At 38.5% G+C, this 11,303-nt stretch overlaps 1 protein-coding gene across 1 annotated transcript in view; it reads left to right on the top strand.

Annotated features, from left to right (window-relative positions):
- The first annotated feature begins 784 nt into the window (after positions 1–784).
- RALGPS2 (Ral GEF with PH domain and SH3 binding motif 2) overlaps positions 785–11,303 on the top strand; it is a 100,150-nt gene continuing 89,631 nt past the window's right edge. Inside the window, exon 1 of the mRNA XM_011361280.2 lies at positions 785–836. Coding sequence (XP_011359582.1) covers positions 801–836 — 36 coding nt within the window. The 5' untranslated portion in view covers positions 785–800. The remainder of the gene's footprint in view (positions 837–11,303) is intronic.

Genomic DNA, 11,303 nt, shown 5'->3' with positions numbered 1-11,303 from the left:
TTTCGTAGTCCCTACCTGTACCCGCTCCCTAAGCCAGCTGTACTTTATTGACATGTTAGAGGTATGTTAGTTTTTGTAAATTAAAAAATTGAAAATTGAAAGTTGAAGGCATTATTGCAATATCATGAAAGTTACACAGAAAAACTTTCATTTCTTAACTGACACAAGTGTTCGTTTATGTTCTCTTTCTCCTTTAACTTGTTAACGGATTGTATTGCTCTCCTGTTTCGACCCACTCCTGCAATCTAGGAATAAACTGTGTTTGGTCATGGCATGTTATTCTTTGGGATAGTGTTGGATTATGTTTTATATCTGTAGCCACAGTGAGATAGGTCCACAGCCATGTGACGTCCTTCAGTGTGAGTTGCCACTAGTATAGTCTTATTACTTTATATAAATTAGAAAGAAAACCCTTTCATTAACATCAGATTTTATGTTACCATTTAAAGAGATTTGATTCAATAGTCACAACAACACTGCTCTGATTTTTGTTTTTGATTTTGATTTAATGTATGGCCATGGCCAAATTTTCAAAATTATTTTTGTTTTCTAACTTTACCTCATTTTTCTTATGAATAGGCATGCGGTAATTAGAAATAATTATGTTTAATGGTACAAGGGCTAAATTTTCATTTCCTTAAGCCCTCATAAGATTGAGACTTTTTTTCTGGTAAAGATTTGATTATTCAGTATGTTTTAGTATAGAATATAATTTTAATTTAGAATATTTGTCATATCATGAAATGCCAAAGAAGAAATTGTCATTCTTTTACTTTTGATTTCAGGGTCAGATAACACTAATGGATGTTCCAGTATTTAAAGCCATTCAACCAGATGTGAGTAGTTAAGAACTTTCCTTTTATTTTAAGTATACAAAATAGGCAATTATAATATCTCGTCTCAAATTAAGAAGTTTTAGAATGATCAAATTATACTTCTTAAATTTTAAATGTTTAAAGCTCTTGATGTAACTTGTCTCTGTGTCATTCAGGCCTCAGAAACTCATGTGACATTCATAGCTATACATAGATGTGATAGATGGGATCGTTTGAATCATTTTGATTGATTTGGCTTCATCACAGTAATCTTTTCTTGTGGAAGTCTGCTCATATGATTTCTCTACTTAAAACACTTCAGTGGCTTCCTGTTGCTCTGAGGATAAAGAACATTATCCTAAGATGGTCTACAAATCTCTTGAAAGTTTTGCCTCCTCCTACCTGCTCCGGCTGCATCACACCCGTTTCCACCTCTTTCCGGTCTGGCCACACTGGCCTTTCAGCTCCTCTCACCTCTGACCCTACGCACGTCCTAGTTAACTCCTACTCATCTTTCGTTTCTATGATCAAGACTGGCTTTCTCAGATTAGCTTTTCCTGTCTTCCTGTAGGCTCTCCTCGCAGTCTACTTCTCCACCGGACTTGATGGTTGCAATTTGCATTTATGTGTTGTGATTCAAGAAGTATTTACTACGTTATTCTATAGCAGGCCCTGGTTTAGTCGCTGTAGTTACAGCAGCGAACAGACTAAAATCCCTGCCCCGTGGATCTTAGGAGTGAGTGAGGTGAGCTCGCGTGTCAGGAAAAACATGAAGCATCCAGAAGAGGACAGGGATGAGGACAGTGGGAGCTGGGATGTCAGGACACTGCGAGAGCCGTCACGGAGAAGGTGACCGCTGACACAGACCTGGGGGAGCTGGGAGAGCAAGCCACGTGGGTCTGGGGGAGAGGGCGCCCGCAGAGGGGACAGCACAGGTATTCAGTACCATGAGATACTTTTTTGGTTTTTTTGGGATCAAAATACAGTGTATTTCTTTCAATATATGTAAGTCTGTAATGGCCCTGCTTTAAATGCTCTAATGCTTTTTTATTTTATGACTTAGTAATGTGTTGGTGTGTTGACATTTTAGAGAGAAGAGAGAGAATTAGGAAGGCATTTTTTTAAAGGAGACTAACATGTATTATGCATCTGCCCACTGTAAGCCATTGATTATGCTTACGTGAGGGACAGGATTGCTGGGGTGAGTCGTGAAACCCAGGGCGAAGGCCAGTAGGTGAGCGTACAGCAGAAGGCGAGAGGCAGACTGCAGGCTGGGTGATGTGAGACCTTGAAAACCTGTATTCATACAGTCATCAAGATGGTATTACACCTGGCAGCGTACACAGGACTTGGTCATACGGTAGAAAAATGTTTTCTAATTTATCATGAAATGTTTAAGACATACAATAAGGCATAAAGACCAGTAAGATGAGCCCCTGCGTATGTACCTGCCTAACCAGTAGGGCTTGGAGTCTCCCACACTGACCTCCTCTTTTCCCTTATCCCTCCGAGGCAGCCACTTCCAGTATTGATCTATATCATTCCCGTGCACTTAGTATAGTTCTTCTACAAGTATATATATATATCCCTTAGCAATATACACTATTGTAGGTTTTAAATTTTTTATGTAAATGGCATCCCGTTTTTTTGTCTCCTTTACATAAGAAGCTCAGCACTGTTCGCCAGCGTCCATGTTGCCTTATACACTCTAGGGCATTAGTTACTGAGTTAGGTAGAGCGTGAACATCTCGAAATTGTTTTCCAAAATGTTCGTACGGATATTTGGTTGCTCATTATGTCAAACTTTTGCTATTGATAAGTTTAACAAAAGATCGCTTAAGCCATGATGTCAGCTGCTCTAATAAATGAGCCTCATTGGTGTAAAATGGTGTCTGCCTCATTGTGTAGTTAGAATATTAATTTCACTAAAGAATGGAGGAATTCTTTAAAAAATGAAAGAGTTCTTTTTATTAAATCAAAATTTAACCTCAGATACTATGAAAAGATAGTGGTTATCACTGAATTGAGTAAATTTATCTTCATGTTTGTCCATTATACCAGTGTTCAAGTCTCTCTCTAATAAAAAAAAAAACTTTAAAAAGATACATACTTTATGAAACTGTAAGATCTTTGGTTAAGTTACACCAAAACTATTTAAATGAAAGCTCATTATTATGTGTATGTAACCGTATGTAACTTATTCATATGGTGATTTATTCACATTTTCTGAAGCTAAATTTGAACTTTGAAGAATATAGATTCTGAGTCCAACTGTGTGGTTTAGTGATTTTATCGGCAGGCTGGTGATTGAACCACACAAGTCTCACTCAGTTTTCTATATTGGCAGCAATTTTCGAGTACCTGGAACTTATAAGATATTAATATATAATATCTCCTATTGCTAATTCAGTTCTCTAAGTTAGACCCTGTAATTCCTACCAGTTTGTGAAATTCTGTATTCCTGAGTCTTTTGCGTCAAGTAGAATTTAGTTCATGTTCTCCGTGAACTGTTCTTGACTCACAGGAAGAAAAGGTGACTCTGAGAAGAATAGTTCTTTTCTCAGAACGAAGCCACGTATCCGCAGTGTCTGTTCCACTCTGTACTTCAGAATTGCTCAGGGGGAAACAATCCCAAACCTTTTATTTCACTATCTGCATTGTCTTCGAGGTATCAAAAATTATTTTTTATCTTATAGAGACCATCCTTATTGATAGAATACTGACCAAACAATCTTTAAGAGCAGATCCAAATTCAACATATCACTAAGCCGAGTTTCTCTCCAACTCTGTATCACACTTGAAATCACCTCAGATGGCAAGAAGATAAAGGAACAGATTTTGATACTTGGCTTCTTTGTTTTTTGTTTTATGATAGAGAAGAATGGAAAAACATGTTTACCAATGAAAATAATTTAATGTTAAAGGACAGTTCATCGGTAATTTTAAAAAGTACTTAGAAGGAATGTAATAATATAGCGAAAAAAGTTTGCTTCACTTTTATTGTTTAAGGTTCTCTGTCTGAGTGATTTGCACTATATCCATTTTTAATACCAGAAACCTAGGATTCATTCTTTTCCCTTCTCCCTGCATCCTCTTTTCCTGTTCTCCAATATCTCCAATTGATTTTACCTCCTAAGTAACTTTTCCTCCTTTTTGCTCCCTGTCAACCTGAAGGATATTTATTAAGAGAGCGCAGTGTTTTTACAGGGCTGCAATCATTGTCTCCAGAAATAGGAGCCTCTCTCAGTGTCTGTGCATGGTTGTTGGGCCTGTGACAGCTCAGTGATTTGTATATGTGCCGATGGATCTATCTCCATCTGAACACATTGCCCTGCTGTTTCCGTAGCTGATGCTACAGAAGTTCTAAGAATCTTCATTTGCCCACTGGCCCCAGCAGCACTGCCAAATTTTACTATTCTCTTCTCCTCACAATAAATAGCCGTGTCTTAGTGATGGGGAGGAAGCTCAGTATGGTTGCCGAAACCCTAATTATAGTGATTACAAAGAAGGAAAAAAGTTAGTAGTTCCATCACCTCCACTCAACCACTGTTGATACGGCCTTACAGTTCTTACTTCTACAGATTGCTCACTGTCTCTCTTTTTTTTTCTTCTGTAGTTTAAACCAGTTTGGTGGGGCAAATTGCCCTGTATTTTCCTGCCCCTTACTTTTTTCTTTTCTTATTCAGTGTCTGACATTCACAACTCTCTGGGTGCTCAAAAAATCTTAATTACTTAATTTCACTTATTTTAAAATTTATTTTGAAGCCCTTTGAATTCCAAACGATATTTTTAGTGGCAAAACATAAAAGCAAGAAGCCAGAAGACTTGCATTTTTATTTCAGCTTTGTCATTTATAGAATGTGCCGCTAATAGAATTAATTTCATATCTTTGGCCTTTTCTTTTTATTATTAAATCTGTGAAATAAGGGATTTTTGGACTATTTGATCTTTAGAATACCTTCTAGGTCTTCGAGAAGTTTCTGGAAGTAGGCCAATTTTTAGTGATAACTTCAGAGTAGGGGCTGCAGTTAAGTGTAGTTCTCAATCAGTAGTAAATACTCTTTGTAAATATTTTGATCAAATCTGTGGGAATCTTGAGGTGACATGGATTGGTGAGTGGTCATGAGGCTCTTCTAGATTGGGGTTCTGTTATCCTTTCACTAGAATGTGAATCCCACAAAGGCCGAAACTTTTGTCTGCTCTATTCACTGGTGTATTTCTAGCGCCTCGCATAATACCTGTTTGACATTTGAGTTTGAAAAGTGACCATTCCAAAGCTTTATACTGTAGGCCTCCCGGCATACCAACTCCCATCATTTCTCACGTTTGGAGTCATTTCTGCAAAAAATCTGTTACCCCGTCCAAGAACGTGACTTTTATACAGTAACATTCTTTCTGTGGAAATAGGAGTTTCCCCCCCCACCCGCCGCCTGAAATTCTGAACATTTTCAGATTTCTTTCCTAGCATGAAATCTTCAGTGCTTAGTATAGGCAGAAGTTTAACTTAAGGATCCTGAATATTCATTAATTTCTAGTGTGAATTTTCTGGTATTTGGTCAAAGTTCAGCTCCCGTTAAAGTTTTCCCACATTTCCTATTTAGATAGGTTTCCCCAGAATGATTTCTCGATCATGAAAGTTTGGTTCTTTGAGAAAGTTCTCACAGCTATTGATAAGTTTAACAAAAGATCGCTTAAGCCATGATGTCAGCTGCTCTAATAAATGAGCCTCATTGGTGTAAAATGGTGTCTGCCTCATTGTGTAGTTAGAATATTAATTTCATTAAAGAATGGAGGAATTCTTTAAAAAATGAAAGAGTTCTTTTTATTAAATCAAAATTTAACCTCAGATACTATGAAAAGATAGTGGTTATCACTGAATTGAGTAAATTTATCTTCATGTTTGTCCATTATACCAGTGTTCAAGTCTCTCTCTAATACAAAAAAAAAACTTTAAAAAGATATATACTTTATGAAACTGTAAGATCTTTGGTTAAGTTACACCAAAACTATTTAAATGAAAGCTCATTATTATGTGTATGTAACCGTATGTAACTTATTCACATGGTGATTTATTCACATTTTCTGAAGCTAAATTTGAACTTTGAAGAATATAGATTCTGAGTCCAACTGTGTGGTTTAGTGATTTTATCGGCAGGCTAGTGATTGAACCACACAAGTCTCACTCAGTTTTCTATATTGGCAGCAATTTTCGAGTACCTGGAACTTATAAGATATTAATATATAATATCTCCTATTGCTAACTCAGTTCCCTAAGTTAGACCCTGTAATTCCTACCAGTTTGTGAAATTCTGTATTCCTGAGTCTTTTGCGTCAAGTACAATTTAGTTCATGTTCTCCGTGAACTGTTCTTGACTCACAGGAAGAAAAGGTGACTCTGAGAAGAATAGTTCTTTTCTCAGAACGAAGCCACGTATCTGCAGTGTCTGTTCCACTCTGTACTTCAGAATTGCTCAGGGGGAAAAATCCCAAACCTTTTATTTCACTATCTGCATTGTCTTCGAGGTATCAAAAATTATTTTTTATCTTATAGAGACCATCCTTATTGATAGAATACTGACCAAACAATCTTTAAGAGCAGATCCAAATTCAACATATCACTAAGCCGAGTTTCTCTCCAACTCTGTATCACACTTGAAATCACCTCAGATGGCAAGAAGATAAAAGAACAGATTTTGATACTTGGCTTCTTGGTTTTTTGTTTTATGATAGAGAAGAATGGAAAAACATGTTTACCAATGAAAATAATTTAATGTTAAAGGACAGTTCATCGGTAATTTTAAAAAGTACTTAGAAGGAATGTAATAATATAGCGAAAAAAGTTTGCTTCACTTTCATTGTTTAAGGTTCTCTGTCTGAGTGAGTTGCACTATATCCATTTTTAATACCAGAAACCTAGGATTCATTCTTTTCCCTTCTCCCTGCATCCTCTTTTCCTGTTCTCCAATATCTCCAATTGATTTTACCTCTTAAGTAACTTTTCCTCCTTTTTGCTCCCTGTCAACCTGAAGGATATTTATTAAGAGAGCGCAGTGTTTTTACAGGGCTGCAATCATTGTCTCCAGAAATAGGAGCCTCTCTCAGTGTCTGTGCATGGTTGTTGGGCCTGTGACAGCTCAGTGATTTGTATATGTGCTGATGGATCTATCTCCATCTGAACACATTGCCCTGCTGTTTCCGTAGCTGATGCTACAGAAGTTCTAAGAATCTTCATTTGCCCACTGGCCCCAGCAGCACTGCCAAATTTTACTATTCTCTTCTCCTCCCAATAAATAGCCGTGTCTTAGTGATGGGGAGGAAGCTCAGTATGGTTGCTGAAACCCTAATTATAGTGATTACAAAGAAGGAAAAAAGTTAGTAGTTCCATCACCTCCACTCAACCACTGTTGATACGGCCTTACAGTTCTTACTTCTACAGATTGCTCACTGTCTCTCTTTTTTTTTCTTCTGTAGTTTAAACCAGTTTGGTGGGGCAAATTGCCCTGTATTTTCCTGCCCCTTACTTTTTTGTCTTTTCTTATTCAGTGTCTGACATTCACAACTCTATGGGTGCTCAAAAAATCTTAATTACTTAATTTCACTTATTTTAAAATTTATTTTGAAGCCCTTTGAATTCCAAACGATATTTTTAGTGGCAAAACATAAAAGCAAGAAGCCAGAAGACAGACTTGCATTTTTATTTCAGCTTTGTCATTTATAGAATGTGCCGCTAATAGAATCAATTTCATATCTTTGGCCTTTTCTTTTTATTATTAAATCTGTGAAATAAGGGATTTTTGGACTATTTGATCTTTAGAATACCTTCTAGGTCTTCGAGAAGTTTCTGGAAGTAGGCTAATTTTTAGTGATAACTTCAGAGTAGGGGCTGCAGTTAAGTGTAGTTCTCAATCAGTAGTAAATACTCTTTGTAAATATTTTGATCAAATCTGTGGGAATCTTGAGGTGACATGGATTGGTGAGTGGTCATGAGGCTCTTCTAGATTGGGGTTCTGTTATCCTTTCACTAGAATGTGAATCCCACAAAGGCCGAAACTTTTGTCTGCTCTATTCACTGGTGTATTTCTAGCGCCTCGCATAATACCTGTTTGACATTTGAGTTTGAAAAGTGACCATTCCAAAGCTTTATACTGTAGGCCTCCCGGCATACCAACTCCCATCATTTCTCACGTTTGGAGTCATTTCTGCAAAAAATCTGTTACCCCGTCCAAGAACGTGACTTTTATACAGTAACATTCTTTCTGTGGAAATAGGAGTTTTCCCCCCGTCCCGCCGCCTGAAATTCTGAACATTTTCAGATTTCTTTCCTAGCATGAAATCTTCAGTGCTTAGTATAGGCAGAAGTTTAACTTAAGGATCCTGAATATTCATTAATTTCTAGTGTGAATTTTCTGGTATTTGGTCAAAGTTCAGCTCCCGTTAAAGTTTTCCCACATTTCCTATTTAGATAGGTTTCCCCAGAATGATTTCTCGATCATGAAAGTTTGGTTCTTTGAGAAAGTTCTCACACATCTGTAGAGCTTCCCTCAAGTGTGAGTCCTTCGATGCTGAGGAAGTGGTGACTGTATTCTGAAGGTTTTTCCGTTTGATTACATTCATAGTTTTTGTTTGTTTGTTTGTTTCTGTTTTTTTGTCTGTTCTGAATTCTCTTGCTCTGCAAAGCTTGTATTTCTTCCGAAGGCATCACCTCGTTCATCCTAATGGTGGCGTTTATCCTCAGAATGAACACTCGTGTTATCCAGCACAAGATGAGTCATGACGGAATTTGCCTCCCGTCATGTTTTCTCTCCAGAAGCGATTCTTTGGCGCCTTCGTTAAGTCTTAAGTAAGGAGGGAGTGGTACAGTAGTCGTAACACTGGATAATGTTTGCCCCTTGTGAGGGTCTCAAGTGCCCATAACGTGGCAGGCTCTGAAAATCCTCTGACATGTATGACACTCGAAGGAAGTCCACACTTTATTATTTGTTCTGGTAAGTCGATATAATAACTCATTTAGATCATATCAATAAACAGACATTAAATACAAAGGAAGATGAAGCCCTCCTGTGTCGCTGGGATGCACTAGAGATTGAGGATAAATGCTGGCTAAATGAGGAGAGGTACATACATGAGAGGTAATCTGAACCTTACTAAACCTTTTCTGAGAAACTTAAAGTTGAGGTACTTCTAACAGTACGTGTAGAGCTTTCTCGCTGCAGACTTTTTCCTGTGTATGCAGAGACTGTAGTCTTGGTGACTCCCAGAGTCCCACATTGAGAATGTCCTGTTCAATGAAAATTATCATTTACATTAGAATTAAAATGTGAACAATCCATTAATATGGCAAGAGGTTTGAAGAAAGCCGAGAAGACATATAGACTTGAATTTTTCTCATAGACGGGAATAAACTGATGGTTCTGTCAGACGCGAGGGGCAGCTGTTCTGTCAGTTTGTGTTACTCTGGTCATCACCACGAACTTCGTTGACATGGGGTAAGGTCAGGCTTCGATCGGAACTAGAGAAGATAAGGAAGGAACCTGTCAATGAGGAGAGCAGGTATTGCGTGGCATCGGGGGCAGCAGACAGCGCCTGCCTTGTGTCCGATCGCGTTATAGAAGCAGCTTTACCGTACCGGGAGGAGGGAATGTGGGCCGCTGCGTTGAAGCGAGAAGTGCTGTTCTTGGTTTACCATATTACGTTGGAGTTACATCGTTTCAGAGCTTATTCTCATTTAAAGTACGGGAATCACAGCGATGACTTCATCTGTGACTGCATCTGTGGCCACGTAGGCCGAGTGCTGACGGACACACCATGTCCCTTACAGCTCCCCGCTTCTGCACGTGAGACTGCCTTCGTCCTGGGAGGAACCCCCTCCCCACAGTCTCTTTCTTCCCTCAGCCCTGTCACAGGCTGGTCTGTGTTGGCCTCTCCTCTTCTTCTCCCTCTAGGTGCCCCTACGGCGTCTCCCTTAGAACAGTCCTTTTGAGAGTGTTGGAACTTACAAGATGAAAGTTAGAGCGAGAATTTGACGTTACAGAACACGCCTGTGAGACATAAGAGAAGCTGTGGCCCCTGTGAAGTTCAGTGGCTCTTTCCTGGGGCGGTGATCCTCAGCTGTGGCAGTTGCCTTCCCGTGAGCTTCCGAAATAAACTCGGCTGAAAACTGGGCTTAACAGTTTCATGGCTCAAAACGAGTCCATGAATATTCTTTCAAATACACTTTTCATGACTATTAATGAATTGCCTTTATATGTATGAATTACTATTAGAAGAGTTCTCTTTATTGCCTGATTTAAAAACCAAGTTAAATCCATTCGAACACATTTTAAGAGGCATCGAGATGGCTGTATTTCATTGAGCCTTTACTCGAATGGAAGCTTATCTACATAGCATAGTCACTTTAAATCAGTCCTATTCTTAAGTCAGACCCTAAGAAAATATCCTTCAAATCACTAAATTGACTTCATTCAATGTTTTGGTGTTCGTGGGAGATGTTGTAGTATAGAATAACTCTTGACCAGGCCTATAAGTGTCAAATACAAGGCGACGCTGGTAGGAGAATTTATTGCTTAGATTGTATTCTAGTGTCACTTGATGGAAGATCCTAGAGTCTGAGACAAAAAGAGATCAAGACAAAGGGAAAAGCAGCTTTTTTCTGACAGAGAAATCCAGTGGCTGTTGAGATGTATAGGTGGAGTGGGTCAGGATTCCTTGAAGGCCAGCTAGCCGTAAATGCATCTAGGGTTTAAGAGGAAGGTGATGAGTGAGCTCCTGAAGTCCAGTGCAATTGCAGCTTCATAATCCATTAAGTGGATTTTCGTTGCTGTTGCTTTGTAACTTTTTCTTTTGAGGTAATATGTTGGAAGTTGCAAAAAAATAGTCCAGAAAGGACATTTTACCCTTCACCGAGTTTTCCCCACAGTTACAACTTAGAAAAGTATAATTCAATATCAAAACAAGAAAATGAACATTTATACAATACATTCTCTGTAGTTCTGACATTTTACCGGATGTGTAGATTTGTCTAAGCACCACCTCAGTCCGGATGCAGTTTTCCATCACCACAAAGAGCTCTCCCTTGTGCCGTCTCCGCCTTGATAGCCACCTCCATCCCACTCCTGCCCTGCCCCCCACCATCCTTAGAAACCAGTCTGTTCTCCATCTTATAGTTTGGATTGTTTATTGTGTCAGATAGGCTAGTAATGTAACGTGTCTCAAAGGGGAAATATTTTCTGAAGCAGAAACTACCATCTTAAGAGGTTTTTGAAAACCTTGTTTCTTCACATTTTCTAATTACAAATTTCTTCTGAATGGAGGGCTTTGATGGAATTTAATCCGTTTGCTCCCAAGTAAAGTGTCTACAGATACATTCATTCCCCACCACTTCCAACAGAATCTTCTTAAAGGGGCAAAGCATTTTTCCATTAAGTTAATACTGTCGAAATGTTCCAAGAATCGGACGGATTTTTCAAAATCTCTTAGCATTTATTTGAG

The sequence above is a fragment of the Pteropus vampyrus genome, unplaced genomic scaffold (genome assembly GCF_000151845.1).
Source record: "Pteropus vampyrus isolate Shadow unplaced genomic scaffold, Pvam_2.0 Scaffold65, whole genome shotgun sequence".
Taxonomy (NCBI): Eukaryota; Metazoa; Chordata; class Mammalia; order Chiroptera; family Pteropodidae; genus Pteropus; species Pteropus vampyrus.
Note: the sequence above shows the minus strand (reverse complement) of the source record. Positions and strands in the feature narration are given on the sequence as shown.